The following is a 13,749-nucleotide window of genomic DNA, read 5'->3' as shown; positions in this document are numbered from 1 at the left end:
TAGCTACCTGCATAGATAGACTGTTAAATCAACATTGTAGACCATTATAACATAAGGCACCTCGAAGTCACCTTGAATACTAGCCGCAAAACGCGACTATTTCACTCGAGTACCTCTCCCATCATAGTCGCGCTCGCCCGACCCCTTTATCGAGGGAAAGTTGCACATTTAGCGATCTACAAGCTTCAAACATGCACCAATCACTAATATAAACTACGCACCTTGTTGCCACGGATGTTGTCGAGCAGGCCGCGCTGAGGCCGCGCTTTGTTAACTCGTATTTTAAGAAAGTTTGGGTTATTTGTGTGTCCGGAAACATTATTTTCCCTTCTCCAACGACTCTTCTTCTTTTTTGCTGCTCACCGGTTCAACTGCTCAACTGCGCCACCGCATCATGGGGTATTACATCATGTGTCAAGTATGGGGTTTGCCCTGTGTCGTTCTGTCAGTAACTGCGGTGGCGCAGTTGAGCAGTTGAACCGGTGAGCAGCAAAAAAGAAGAAGAGTCGTTGGAGAAGGGAAAATAATGTTTCCGGACACACAAATAACCCAAACTTTCTTAAAATACGAGTTAACAAAGCGCGGCCTCAGCGCGGCCTGCTCGACAACATCCGTGGCAACAAGGTGCGTAGTTTATATTAGTGATTGGTGCATGTTTGAAGCTTGTAGATCGCTAAATGTGCAACTTTCCCTCGATAAAGGGGTCGGGCGAGCGCGACTATGATGGGAGAGGTACTCGAGTGAAATAGTCGCGTTTTGTGGCTACTTGAATACTAGCTATACTGTACATCACCACTTTGACTGTGTGTGTATAAGTGCGTGTTTGTGTGTCTGGTTGCAGCAAACACAGGCATGTGCAGCTGTGTGCGGAGCTCCAGGGCTCTGTCCCCTGCCCTGCTCCCCAGGCTGCTGCTGCTGCCACAGGCGGGGTGCCGGTCAGCCCACCGAGGCCTCTGGACCTCCCCCCGGTGCCTGGCCGTCGCTGGAGACTCCCAGCAGCCGCTCCCCCTGCCCAGCCAGGCCCGTGTTGTGATCTGTGGAGGGGGTATTGTGGGGACATCGGTAGCCTACCACCTGGCCAAGATGGGCTGGACTGAGATCGTGCTGCTGGAGCAGGGCAGGTGAGGGCAGAGAAACCTCTGTAATAATGCTTGAGGTTTTAGGCCTTGTCCACACGTACGCGTGTATTTTTTAAACCATAGCTTTTTCTATGTGTTTTGGCCTTTCGTCCACATGCAAACACCGTTTTAGGTCACTGAAAATGGAGCTTTTGGAAACTACTGCCCAAGGCGGAGATTTTTCTTATGACATCACTCTGACATCATCAGTGGGACAAAAATTCAAACGGACAGAGATTGCCCACTTGCCCCTTTTATAGATATAGATAGATAGACTGCTCCTTGACTCCGAGGTTGCTGTTCTGTATCTGACCCTGACCTATGACCTCCCTGTGGAGGAGGGGCAAGATGAGACAATTTCCCCTAAAGGAATCAAGAGGATCAGTTAGAAAAAACAAATCACAAATAAATTCCTACATTGTAAATGTCGGTGTTTAGTAAAGGCAGTCGTGGGCTGGGTGTTGACGTTGTCTTGTCTCTTGTTGTTGTGCTGTAGACTGGGAGCAGGAACATGTTGTCTTGTCTCTTGTTGTTGTGCTGTAGACTGGGAGCAGGAACGACCAGGCTGTGTGCCGGCATCGTCAGCGTGGCCAAGCCCATCTCCATCGAGTGTCGAATGGCCGACTACTCCAACACGCTGTACCGCCGGCTGGAGGAGGAGACCGGGGTCAAGACGGGTCAGACAGCCGCTTTGACCTGTTCTGCTTTGATTCATTGTCAAACTAAAACAGACTTTGTGGCAAAATGTCTTTGTTTCTGACCACTGCTTTGACATTGAAAGAGTTGTTGACGCTTGTTTTCGTTAGCATAGCAATTTAGGCGTTATTCCTGTTCTACTTGTATTCACATGATACACTATCCCATCCACTGTGGGGAATGATCACTAGCCCCTTTGTAAGTTTTGAGTGTGGCTGGTAAAATGGCTGGTATATTCTGAGATGCCTCAGTCACTACAGCTGATGGATAGTAAAGTTAGTTTCCTCCATGATCACATTCAACCCCACACAACGTGCTGCTCATTGTACCCACATTACTTTGCTGTACAAGCGTCTTGGGTTGCCTCGGCTACTAGCAGAGTCTTTATGTTTGGGCTTAGCTCTGTACTCTTCCCCCATGCTTTTGATTAGATGTTGTTAGTCTAAGCTGAGATCTGCTGAGTCATACAATGTTTGTGTGTGTTACAATGTGTGTGTGTGTGTGTGTGTGTGTGTGTGTGTGTGTGTGTGCGCGCGTCTCTCTTTCAGGTTATGCAAAGACAGGCTCTGTGTGTCTGGCCCAAAATCAGGATCGCTTACTCTCTCTGAAGCGTCTGGCCTCACGGCTAAAGTAAGAGCCCTCCTTCTCTCTGGCCAGACAGACACATCACTTACACTATATTCACATGCTTGATATATAGATCAGGCTTTTACTCAGCAGTTCAGTGTCTCAAAAGGACATTTCAACAAGACACAGTTTTTCACATCACGGAACTGTAGGAAAATTATTTATTTTGGTGATAGAATGTCGTTTTGAATTCTTCACATCCCATCTCTTATATCTTATTCCTCGACTTTAACTAAACTGTCCCTGCCTTGAAAACAAAAAAAACATTAACAGTGTTTTCCACTAGTGCCGGCAGCCAGCCAGCCACATGGCCAATTATTTACTTTTTTCCAGCTACAAAGTTTTTTTTTAATGATATGAACACCTGTGCACACCTGAGTGGAGGAGGAGTCATTGGGAATCAGCCAGGGAAGTGGACTCTGAAAAGCCTCTGGAGAGAGAGGAGAAGCTGCATGCCAACTCTGTGAGCCAAGCCTGATTCAATGGCCAGGCGACACAGAGATGGGTGTTCTGCTGCTCTCAGTAGTTTGCTTGGGGCAAACAGTTTTTCAACCTGCACAAATGATTCAACTTAATTTGTACTAGGGATGGGCATTTCTAGCAAAAACACTATTCGAAATTCGCTGGCCAAATTCGAATTTAATTCGAAATTCGAAAAAAAAAAAAAAAATGTAAAAAAACAAAAAATGTGTTTTTTTTTTTTTTTTTTTTTTTTTTTTTTTTTTTGAGTGAAATGTTGCATTGTCTCCCCTGATTCTAAGTCTACGGCTTTATTAATTAATATAAAAAGCTTCTGCTGTGGATTTTTAGCTCAAACAAGCATTGCACCACTGAAGTACAGAACATGTTACATGACATTGACATTTTCGAAAATAAAAAACAGTTTTGACAATCATGAGTGGTTCATTAAATATTTAGTAGGCTCAGGTCTGAGTGCCAAAGGGGTGCCAAAGTCACCCCCTCTCCCTCTTCATGGGATTTCATCCGCCATTCATTTTTCCATAAACCTTGCTTAAAATGCTTATAAAAATTGTTTTACTTGCTCAAACCAAGCGATTTGACTATACTTAGAATCAGGGGAGACAATGCAACATTTCACACAAAAAATTTTTTTTTTTTTTTTTTGAATTTCGAATTTCAATAATAAAAGTCGACCTTGATAATAACAACGATTATTCGAAAATTCGAAATTCGATGCCCATCCCTAATTTGTACACAATGAAATCTCTTGCAGTTACTGCGGTTTGCATTAGTGCAAAAAGGCCCTCATTTCAGTGATAGTAAACTGTTGCTATTTTGGTAACTTACTTTTGTATCTGCAACATTTCATTGGTGCATATACAGTATGGTGCAATGGGGAAACTGCAGTAAAATGTATGCATTCTAATGGTCAAAGGTCATGACCACGGTTGTATGGCTGTAATGCTACTAAGCAGTGTTGGGGGTAACTCATTATAAAAGTAACATATTACATGTAATATATTACTTTTAGCAGTAACTCAGTAATATAACGTATTACTTATTGGATTTCAGTCATATTATACCAGTTACTTTGTCAAGTAACTAAAGTTTCAAATTGAGATACATTTGATTAAATCAAAGCACATATTTAAAAAAGATACAATCATTTCCTAATCAAACTGTCTGTTTTTATGCAAATAACCACTATAGATGACAATAACAAAGGAAAAGAATAACATTTAGAATTTTGGATTGTTTGTTTACACTGACTTCAAGGCGGTTGAAATAATTTTTCGGGATGGTTCCGGGGCGGCTGCTGTTGTTTTGGTAAAAGTAATGCAAAAGTAGTGTAGTAAGTAACAAGTTACTCTACACAGAAAGTAATATTTTAAAGTAACTTATTACTTTCAAATGAAAGTAACTAGTAATATTTAATATATTACATTTTGAAAGTAACTTGCCCAACACTGCTACTAAGTGATACTCCCTCCACCCTTCTCTCTCTCTCTCTCTCTCTTGCTCTCTCCCCAGGGTGATGGGGATCAGCTGTAACATCATTAAGCCCAAGGAGGTGGCCAAGCTCCACCCCCTGGTTAACATTCATGACCTGGTGGGGGCGCTCCATCTCCCTGGCGACGCCGTGGTCTCGCCGCCCGACGTTAACCACGCTTTGGCCGTGGCTGCTGCCGGACAAGGTGAGGGATTCAAACTCACAACCTACCCTTGATTTGGCGGTCTCTCGTTTGGGTGGACAACCAGGCCAGTACATCAAGGGCACATTTTATTTTTTGACCATCATAGAGAAACATTGAAACACCGAGATATTCCAGCGTTATCTTTTGTTCTCACACACATCTCTTTCTTCTTTTATTCTCCAACTTACACCCTAAAGAGTAACTAAATGTCGAATACATCTCCACATTTTTAAAGTATCTGAATATTTTATCGTTGGACTCTTTGGAGAGAATAATGGTCGAGAAACTGTGGGAATAGCATATGTTGTAGCTTTCAGTAAGTCTACCACTATTACTGCTGATACTTCAGTTTTTCAATACCTCTCTTCCTCATCTTCCTCTTCCTCGTCCTGTCCAGGAGTCCAGATCCTGGAGCGAACCACTGTCCAGCATGTTCTGGTGGAGAAGGGTCATGTGATGGCGGTGGAGACTGACCGCGGCTCCATCGAGTGTGAATACTTTGTCAACTGTGCTGGACAGGTGCGTCTGCTGTGTCTGTGCTGGACAGGTGCGTCTGTGCTGGACAGGTGCATCTGTGCGTCTGTGCTGGACAGGTGCATCTGTGCGTCTGTGCTGGACAGGTGCGTCTGTGCTGGACAGGTGCGTCTGTGCTGGACAGGTGCGTCTGTGCGTCTGTGCTGGACAGGTGCGTCTGTGCTGGACAGGTGCGTCTGTGCTGGACAGGTGTGTCTGTGCTGGACAGGTGCGTCTGCTGTGTCTGTGCTGGACAGGTGCGTCTGTGCTGGACAGGTGCATCTGTGCGTCTGTGCTGGACAGGTGCATCTGTGCTGGACAGGTGCTTCTGCTGTGTCTGTGCTGGACAGGTGCGTCTGTGCTGGACAGGTGCGTCTGTGCTTTACAGGTGCGTCTGTGCTGGACAGGTGCGTCTGTGCTGGACAGGTGCGTCTGTGCTGGACAGGTGCGTCTGTGCTGGACAGGTGCGTCTGTGCTGGACAGGTGCGTCTGTGCTGGACAGGTGCGTCTGTGCTGGACAGGTGCGTCTTGGACTAGGAATGGTGGCACGGAACTGGAGGGAAGGCAGCAACATGAGTCCCAGCACCGACCGACAGTTGATGGGCGCAACGCAGGATAGATGAACGAATGGCTTGAAAGCGACAGATGAAGAGCAGCAATGTGTGAGATGTTCAGAGGTCTCATGTGTTTGTTGTGTCTTCTGCACTGCAGTGGGCCTACGAGCTGGGCCAGGCCAGCGAGGTGAAGGTGTCCATTCCTCTGCATGGCTGTGAGCACTTCTACCTCCTCACCAAACCTCTCCAGGAGCTCCTCCCACCCAGTGCACCAGGTCAAACAATAATTTACGCACGCACGCACACACAGACACACACACACACACACACACATACATTTGAAATATTTTATTTATTAAAAAGAAAAACAGAGGAGCTGGTCTATCAAGACTTTCAACACACACACACGCACACACACCCCACACGCACGCACACACACACACACACACGCACACACACCGCACGCGCACGCACACACACACACACACACACACACACACACACACACACACACACAATATTTGCAGCCTCTAGGCTTCTTCCATTAATTAACCAGTAATAAACGATGAATTCTATCTTCAAATAAACTGTGCAGTTGAGAGCTCAGTGAAGCTACTGAAAAGTCTAGTGGAGGGGGTCTAATGAAGCCTGTGTGCTCTGTGCTGCCCCCCAGTGGTGATTGATATGGACGGCAGGATCTACGCACGGCCGTGGCAGGGCGGCCTGCTGTCGGGAGGCTTCGAGAAGAACCCCAAACCCATCTTCACTGAGGGCCGCAACCAGCAGGAGATCCAGAACATCCAGGAGGACTGGGACCACTTTGGTAGGGTTAGGAGGGGAGGGGAGGGGAGGGGAGGGGAGAGGAGAGGAGAGGAGGGGAGGCGAGGGGAGGGGAGGGGAGGGGAGGGGAGAGGAGGGGAGGGGAGGGGAGGGTTAGGAGGGGAGGGGAGGGTTAGGAGGGGAGGGGAGGGGAGGGGAGGGTTAGGAGGGGAGGGGAGGGGAGGGGAGGGGAGGGGAGGGGAGGGGAGGGGAGGGGAGGTGGTGTTAAAGTAGCCTGCTAAACCAGCCGGTCACGTGAACTCCCATTTAATTTCGTTCTGCCAGACCGTCTGGCCTCAACTCTGGGAGGGTATTTGCAGAAACTGCAAAGCGTACGAGCCAATCAGAGACCCGCGTCTCTTTGTGAAAACCTGAGGCCAGACGGTCTGGTAGAACGAAATGAAATGTGAGTTCACCTGACCGGCTGCTTTACCAGGCTGAGGTTAAAGCAGTAGACAAAGTATTCCTGTATAACTGAGAATAACCAGGTAATAGTAGGAACTCACCTCAAAGTGTGCGAGTGGACATAGACGGCAATGAATAAACCTGATGATTCAGCAGTAACCTAGGTGCGTTTATCGGTTTTCTCATAAACTGATAACGACCTTTATCTGATCAAGAATGCTGTTTACATGACACTTGAATAATCAGGTAACTCTAGAAATCGGATAATATAATAATAATGGGTGCATTAGGGATGTCACAATATATCGTCCCACGATATATCGCGATATCAAAACGTGACGAAATGTATCGTTGAGATGAAATCTCATATCGCGAGAAAAAGACGCTGAACATGGTGGCACTGATCTGCATCTGATTGCATGCTCGCTCTCCTTTTCATTGCTTTGTTTGAACAGACGAGGGACGTTACAGACACGGAGGATGAAAATGGTGAAATGACTCAAATTAGCGTGGAGGATGCCCCCTCAACTTACAAATCGATTGCAATAAAATATTGTTAAAATATCGTATCGTTATCGTGAACCCAATATCATGTATCGTATCGTATCGTGAACTGAGTGTATCGTGACACTCCTAGTGTGCATTCATGTAAATGCACTTCCTGTGTGAAGTGATTCTTGACAGCTCCTGAAGGATCAGGAGCTGTCACTATTTTTAGGCTACAGTTAATGTGCTAACCCGGCCTTTAAGGTGTTATTTTTGACTCTCTCAGGAGGACTAGGGCTGCACAATTATGTATAATAACAATAATAACAACAATATATTGAGATTTGAGTTTCCACAGTTAATTAATTGCAGGCCATTGGCATGCTCGCAATCTTGGAACATTTGATTTTGAACATCTGCTGTAGTTGGAAAAAGTCAACTCAATATAAGATTTCAAAATCAAATATTTGTTCCTGAAATCATCAAGAAGAAGAAGAATCAAGACGAATAATCATGATTGCAATATCTAGCAAAGTAATTTGAGCCATAATGGTGCAGCCCTGGTCATGACTCGTATCCACAGTGACATATGGCTCATTTCCACCACATACAACAGCACAGTACAGCTCTACTCGACCTGGCCTTACTCGTCTCTACTTGATATAGACTCTGTTTCCATAGCAAGTTTACTCGCCTCCACCCACACCTGGTCGTCATAGCGACCGCATATCTGCCCTCCGCCCATAGCCGAAGTAGGCTATAACGTATAACGTTCAAATTAAATCCATACACAGAACTTTTAAACTGTTTATGAAATACTGGTGCCTCTAAATGACCTACAGTGTACATGGGCAAATGTGACAATCGGCCAGGAGAATGGATATGACTTTGTTGTTACTCAAACTCACATGCATGCACTGCGCGGGGGACGGGAGTTGCGCTACAGGGAGAAAGGAAGCCTCTACCCCGGCGGCCTCTCACCAGGCAAGACCGCGGCTTCGCTAAACCCCCGCCTGCGGCCTAGCGGAGCCGACGCAGCACACAACTGGGCTTCCTGAGGAGCAGACTTTTTCTCTCTCAAAACAATTGAAAACCACCGCATGTTAAAGCTGAGCAAGGAGATCGATTTTATTTCACCAGAGCCGAAGGCAGCAACACAAAAGACTGATGGAAATAACATTAACAGAACAGAAGAGAAGGTAAGCCCCACTAAACTGGTATCCAGCATTGACAGTCAGTAGATACAGTCAATACGATTCTGCCTGACCAATCAGTTGTCTGCAGTGTTTTCACGTCACCGTATGGTACCGGGTCCACAGCGCTGGAACCTCAACAAAGCAGGGACCAAAACTAACACGACTCAACCCCGACTCAACCCGGGCTGTCCACGTTTTTGATCGGTGGAATGAGACAAAAAAGCGAGACAAGCTGGGCGGGGCCGCGTTGATACCAGCGGTGGAAATGGGCCAATAGTGATTGGTGCAGGGCAGGTCGGGATTCAGGGGTCAAAGGTTACTTTGACAGGACACATGGCTCCTGTAACCTGCTTGGTTGTTGTTGTTGTTGTGTGTACAGTGGCCTGGTGGTTAGACTGCTTTAATCATGAATATTCTAAGTCAATAGTGAACCACAGATCTACTTGGAAAGCTGCTTTATGAAAGAGAAACTGATAGCAGTGTGATTGGACGTGTTGTGTCTTGTGTTGTTGACATAGTAGTAATAATGGATAACGAAGAACATACAGTACATTTGAGCATTTTGAAGAAGATTCCACAAACTGTTGATAAATAGCTAGTGGTCACAATTGGAAAGAAGAAAAAAGAAGAAAAGAAAGAATAGTTTAATCTCCATTGTTCCCTGTTCAGACATTTGCCGTGTTCGGAATGGTTCACTCATTCACTCACTCACTATTCCCCATGTAGTCTTGATCATAATAGTGAACTTAGTTCACTATAGTTCACTGAACTATATGAGGAATGATCAAACGAGTTTCAGACACTACCTCACTCTTGGTAAACATGACAACATTATTGCATTGTGGTATATGGGAGAAAATTTAGGGTACATTATTCGTTGTTCACTAGAAATTGCAGTGCATTGTGGGCATTTTATAGTGCACTATATAGAGAGCCGCAGGGATGACGTATTTTTGTAGTCAGAACGCGGAAGTCCCGGACTTCCTGGTTCTTCACTGTTTCTGTCTATGGGATTTTTGAATGGGTTTTTGCCGCGATGCTTCAAATAAGGTCTCTGGGCAAGGCAAGCTTAATCAAACACGAACCAGAGTTCAGTCGGATAATCTTCACACATGAGGACCACTTTCATGAGTTTTGTAGCGTAAATGCGAGCCCTAGAAGTAAAAAGCTCGAGCTAAGCTAATCCAGAACTACACACTGTCGCATAGGCTTCCACGTCACGTCAACACTCAACCTGGACTGTTGTTGTTGTATGCACTGATTACCCCGGGCTGAACGGGGCTGAACCAGGTGAGGGAAAGAGAATTTCCGTGTTCGTCCTTTGAAGTGATGACGTTGATGTATATATCCCCATTGACTCAACAGTGTAGTCTCATTTAGCCGTTTGCTAACTAGCCGCCCTTTTAACGGCACGTAAAAGCTTCAAAACTCATAAAAGTGGTCCTCGTGTGTGAAGATGATATTACTAAACACTGTTTCGCATTTGATTAAGCCAGCGTTGCCCAGAGAGATTATTAGAAGCATCGTGCCAAAAACCCATTCAAAACTCCCATAGGCGAAAACAGTGTTAGCATCGATGATTTCCTGCGGCTCTCTATAGTGAATCAAATTAACAGATGAGAATTCGGACACTAGTAAAAAATTGCGAACACACTATATAGTCCACTATTTGTGTAATAGGGAACGGTTTGGACCAGGGCTATTGTCTTTTCTCTTTTCACCCTCCAGATACTGTAGGTCAAAGGTCACTACAGAACAGCAGCCCTGCAGCTGGTAGGGATTCAGTGTCTTGCTCAAGGTCACTTGAACAGCTTGAACTTGCTTGAAGGAGGTGTCTCTAATCATGAGAGCAGCCTGTTGTCCTCCTAAGCACTAGCGCTGGACCACAGCTAAATATACACCAGTTCTATTTCTAACTGCCAAAGGATCTTTCAACACTGCCTGGTGATGTGAAATGACTTGTGGAAGCACAGCTGACAGACTGGCTCACCCTGGTGATTTGTTGCTGTGTGTTCAGTGTTGGTTGATGATTTACTACTGTCTGACACCCAAGCTGCTTCAAGGTATCTCAGATGTCTGCTAGCACCAGGCCAAGGTCAAAGAGAGGTGTGTGTGTGTGTGTGTGTGTGTGTGTGTGTGTGTGTGTGTGTGTGTGTGTCTGTCTGTCTGAGCTGAAAGTCTTGATAGATCAGCTCCTCTGTTTTAAAGAAACGATGCTTCTTTGTGTATTTTGCCAGTAACATCTTGAATTGGCCAGTAAACCCTGCAGTACAGCTTGTTTTGCCAGTAGGAGGCAGCAGTCCCTCCCTCCCTCCTCTCAGCCTTGAAAGTCTGGAAGTCTCTGGAGATGAATTTGATCATTTCCAGGTCTTCAAAAGTTTGAGGATTGTACAGAATGTCAAGACAAAAAACATTGGCCATCCAAGAACACATACGACCAGCTCAGTGGCCTTGTGGTTTGAGTGTCCGCCCTGAGACTGGGAGGTCGTGAGTTCGATCCCCAGCTGAGTCATACCAAAGACTATAAAAATGGGACCCATTTGCCTCCCTGCTTGGCACTCAGCATCAAAGGGTTGGAATTGGGCGGTTAAATCACCATGTGATTCCCGAGAGCGGCGCACGCTGCCGCTCACCGCTCCCCCAGGGGATGGGTCAAATGCGGAGAACAAATTTCGCACACTCAGGTGTGTGACAATCAGTGGGACTTTACCTTTTTACCTTTACCTATACGACAGTAGAGTGATATGGTCTAGTTGACCTTCATATTGTCCAAACACTCTCAGTCAACATCATCAGATTGAACACTGATCAAACTACTTGGAAATGATACATGTGGATAAAAATGTCATGAACCTCAAATATCGTTCCATTTTACATTGATGGCAATTATCCCAAACGATCACAATTCATTTGACAATGGTATATTGATGTTTAAAAATCAAAGGCATTTGTGAATGGAGAATGTGTTCCTCCCCCACCTGCAGAGCCCATGCTGAGTGCTCTGCTGAGGAGGATGCCTGGTCTGGAGTCAGCAGAGATCCAGCAGCTGGTCAACTGTCCTGAGTCGTTCACCCCCGACATGCGCTGTCTGATGGGGGAGACCCCGGGCGTGGCCGGCTACTACGTCCTGGCCGGGATGAACTCCTCCGGCCTGGCCTTCGCTGGAGGGGCTGGCAAGTAAGAACCGGATACTCCAGACTTACTCCAGACTGTGATACTCCAGTCCAGACCTACTCCAGACCGTGATAGTCCAGACTTACTCCAGACAGTGTCATGATACTCCAGACTTACTCCAGACCGTGATACTCCAGACTTACTCCAGACAGTGTCATGATACTCCAGACTTACTCCAGACAGTGTTGTGATACTCCAGACTTACTCCAGACCGTGATACTCCAGACTTACTCCAGACAGTGTCGTTATACTCCAGACTTACTCCAGACAGTGTCGTGATACTCCAGACTTACTCCAGACAGTGTTGTGATACTCCAGACTTACTCCAGACAGTGTGTGATACTCCAGACCTACTCCAGACCGTGATACTCCAGACTTACTCCAGACAGTGTGTGATACTCCAGACTTACTCCAGACTGTGATACTCCAGACTTACTCCAGGCAGTGTCATGATACTCCAGACTTACTCCAGACCATGATACTCCAGACTTACTCCAGGCAGTGTCATGATACTCCAGACCTACTCCAGACAGTGTAGTGATACTCCAGACTTACTCCAGACAGTGTCATGATACTCCAGACTTACTCCAGACAGTGTCGTGATACTCCAGACTTACTCCAGACAGTGTCATGATACTCCAGACTTACTCCAGACAGTGTCATGATACTCCAGACTTACTCCAGACAGTGTCGTGATACTCCAGACTTACTCCAGACAGTGTCGTGATACTCCAGACTTACTCCAGACAGTGTAGTGATACTCCAGACTTACTCCAGACAGTGTCATGATACTCCAGACTTACTCCAGACAGTGTAGTGATACTCCAGACTTACTCCAGACAGTGTTGTGATACTCCAGACTTACTCCAGACAGTGTGTGATACTCCAGACTTACTCCAGGCAGTGATACTCCAGACTTACTCCAGACCATGATACTCCAGACTTACTCCAGGCAGTGTCATGATACTCCAGACTTACTCCAGACCATGATACTCCAGACTTACTCCAGGCAGTGTCATGATACTCCAGACTTACTCCAGGCAGTGATACTCCAGACTTACTCCAGGCAGTGTCATGATACTCCAGACTTACTCCAGACCATGATACTCCAGACTTACTCCAGACAGTGTCGTGATACTCCAGACTTACTCCAGACAGTGTTGTGTTACACCAGACTTACTCCAGACAGTGTCATGATACTCCAGACTTACTCCAGACAGTGTCATGATACTCCAGACTTACTCCAGACAGTGTTGTGTTACACCAGACTTACTCCAGACAGTGTCATGATACTCCAGACTTACTCCAGACAGTGTCGTGATACTCCAGACTTACTCCAGACAGTGTTGTGTTACACCAGACTTACTCCAGACAGTGTCATGATACTCCAGACTTACTCCAGACAGTGTCGTGATACTCCAGACTTACTCCAGACAGTGTTGTGTTACACCAGACTTACTCCAGACAGTGTCATGATACTCCAGACTTACTCCAGACAGTGTCATGATACTCCAGACTTACTCCAGACAGTGTCATGATACTCCAGACTTACTCCAGACAGTGTTGTGTTACACCAGACTTACTCCAGACAGTGTCATGATACTCCAGACTTACTCCAGACAGTGTCGTGATACTCCAGACTTACTCCAGACAGTGTCGTGATACTCCAGACTTAGTCCAGACAGTGTCGTGATACTCCAGACTTACTCCAGACAGTGGCGTGATACTCCAGACTTAGTCCAGACAGTGTCGTGATACTCCAGACTTACTCCAGACAGTGTCGTGATACTCCAGACTTACTCCAGACTTACTCGTGATACTCCAGACTTACTCCAGACAGTGTCATGATACTCCAGACTTAGTCCAGACAGTGTCGTGATACTCCAGACTTACTCCAGACAGTGGCGTGATACTCCAGACTTCCTCCAGACAGTGTCGTGATACTCCAGACTAACTCCAGACAGTGTCGTGATACTCCAGACTTACTCCAGACAGTGTAGTGATA

General features: G+C 46.1%; 1 protein-coding gene across 3 annotated transcripts in view; it reads left to right on the top strand.

Moving 5' to 3' along the window:
- The first annotated feature begins 851 nt into the window (after window positions 1-851).
- The window catches only part of pdpr (pyruvate dehydrogenase phosphatase regulatory subunit), a 36,946-nt gene continuing 24,048 nt past the window's right edge, over window positions 852-13,749 (top strand). For all 3 annotated transcript variants that reach the window (XR_014553829.1, XR_014553830.1, XM_083662335.1), the window contains exons 1-8: window positions 852-1,121; window positions 1,662-1,795; window positions 2,363-2,444; window positions 4,434-4,597; window positions 4,995-5,116; window positions 5,822-5,939; window positions 6,338-6,487; window positions 11,555-11,747. Coding sequence is in view for 1 of the 3 variants with exons in the window: in XM_083662335.1 (XP_083518461.1) it covers window positions 853-1,121; window positions 1,662-1,795; window positions 2,363-2,444; window positions 4,434-4,597; window positions 4,995-5,116; window positions 5,822-5,939; window positions 6,338-6,487; window positions 11,555-11,747 (1,232 nt within the window). In the remaining 2 variants the exon portion in view is untranslated. The remainder of the gene's footprint in view (window positions 1,122-1,661; window positions 1,796-2,362; window positions 2,445-4,433; window positions 4,598-4,994; window positions 5,117-5,821; window positions 5,940-6,337; window positions 6,488-11,554; window positions 11,748-13,749) is intronic.

The sequence above is a fragment of the Poromitra crassiceps genome, assembly GCF_964638095.1.
Source record: "Poromitra crassiceps genome assembly, chromosome: 28".
Classification (NCBI taxonomy): Eukaryota; Metazoa; Chordata; class Actinopteri; order Beryciformes; family Melamphaidae; genus Poromitra; species Poromitra crassiceps.
This window is presented reverse-complemented; position numbering and strand designations above follow the sequence as displayed.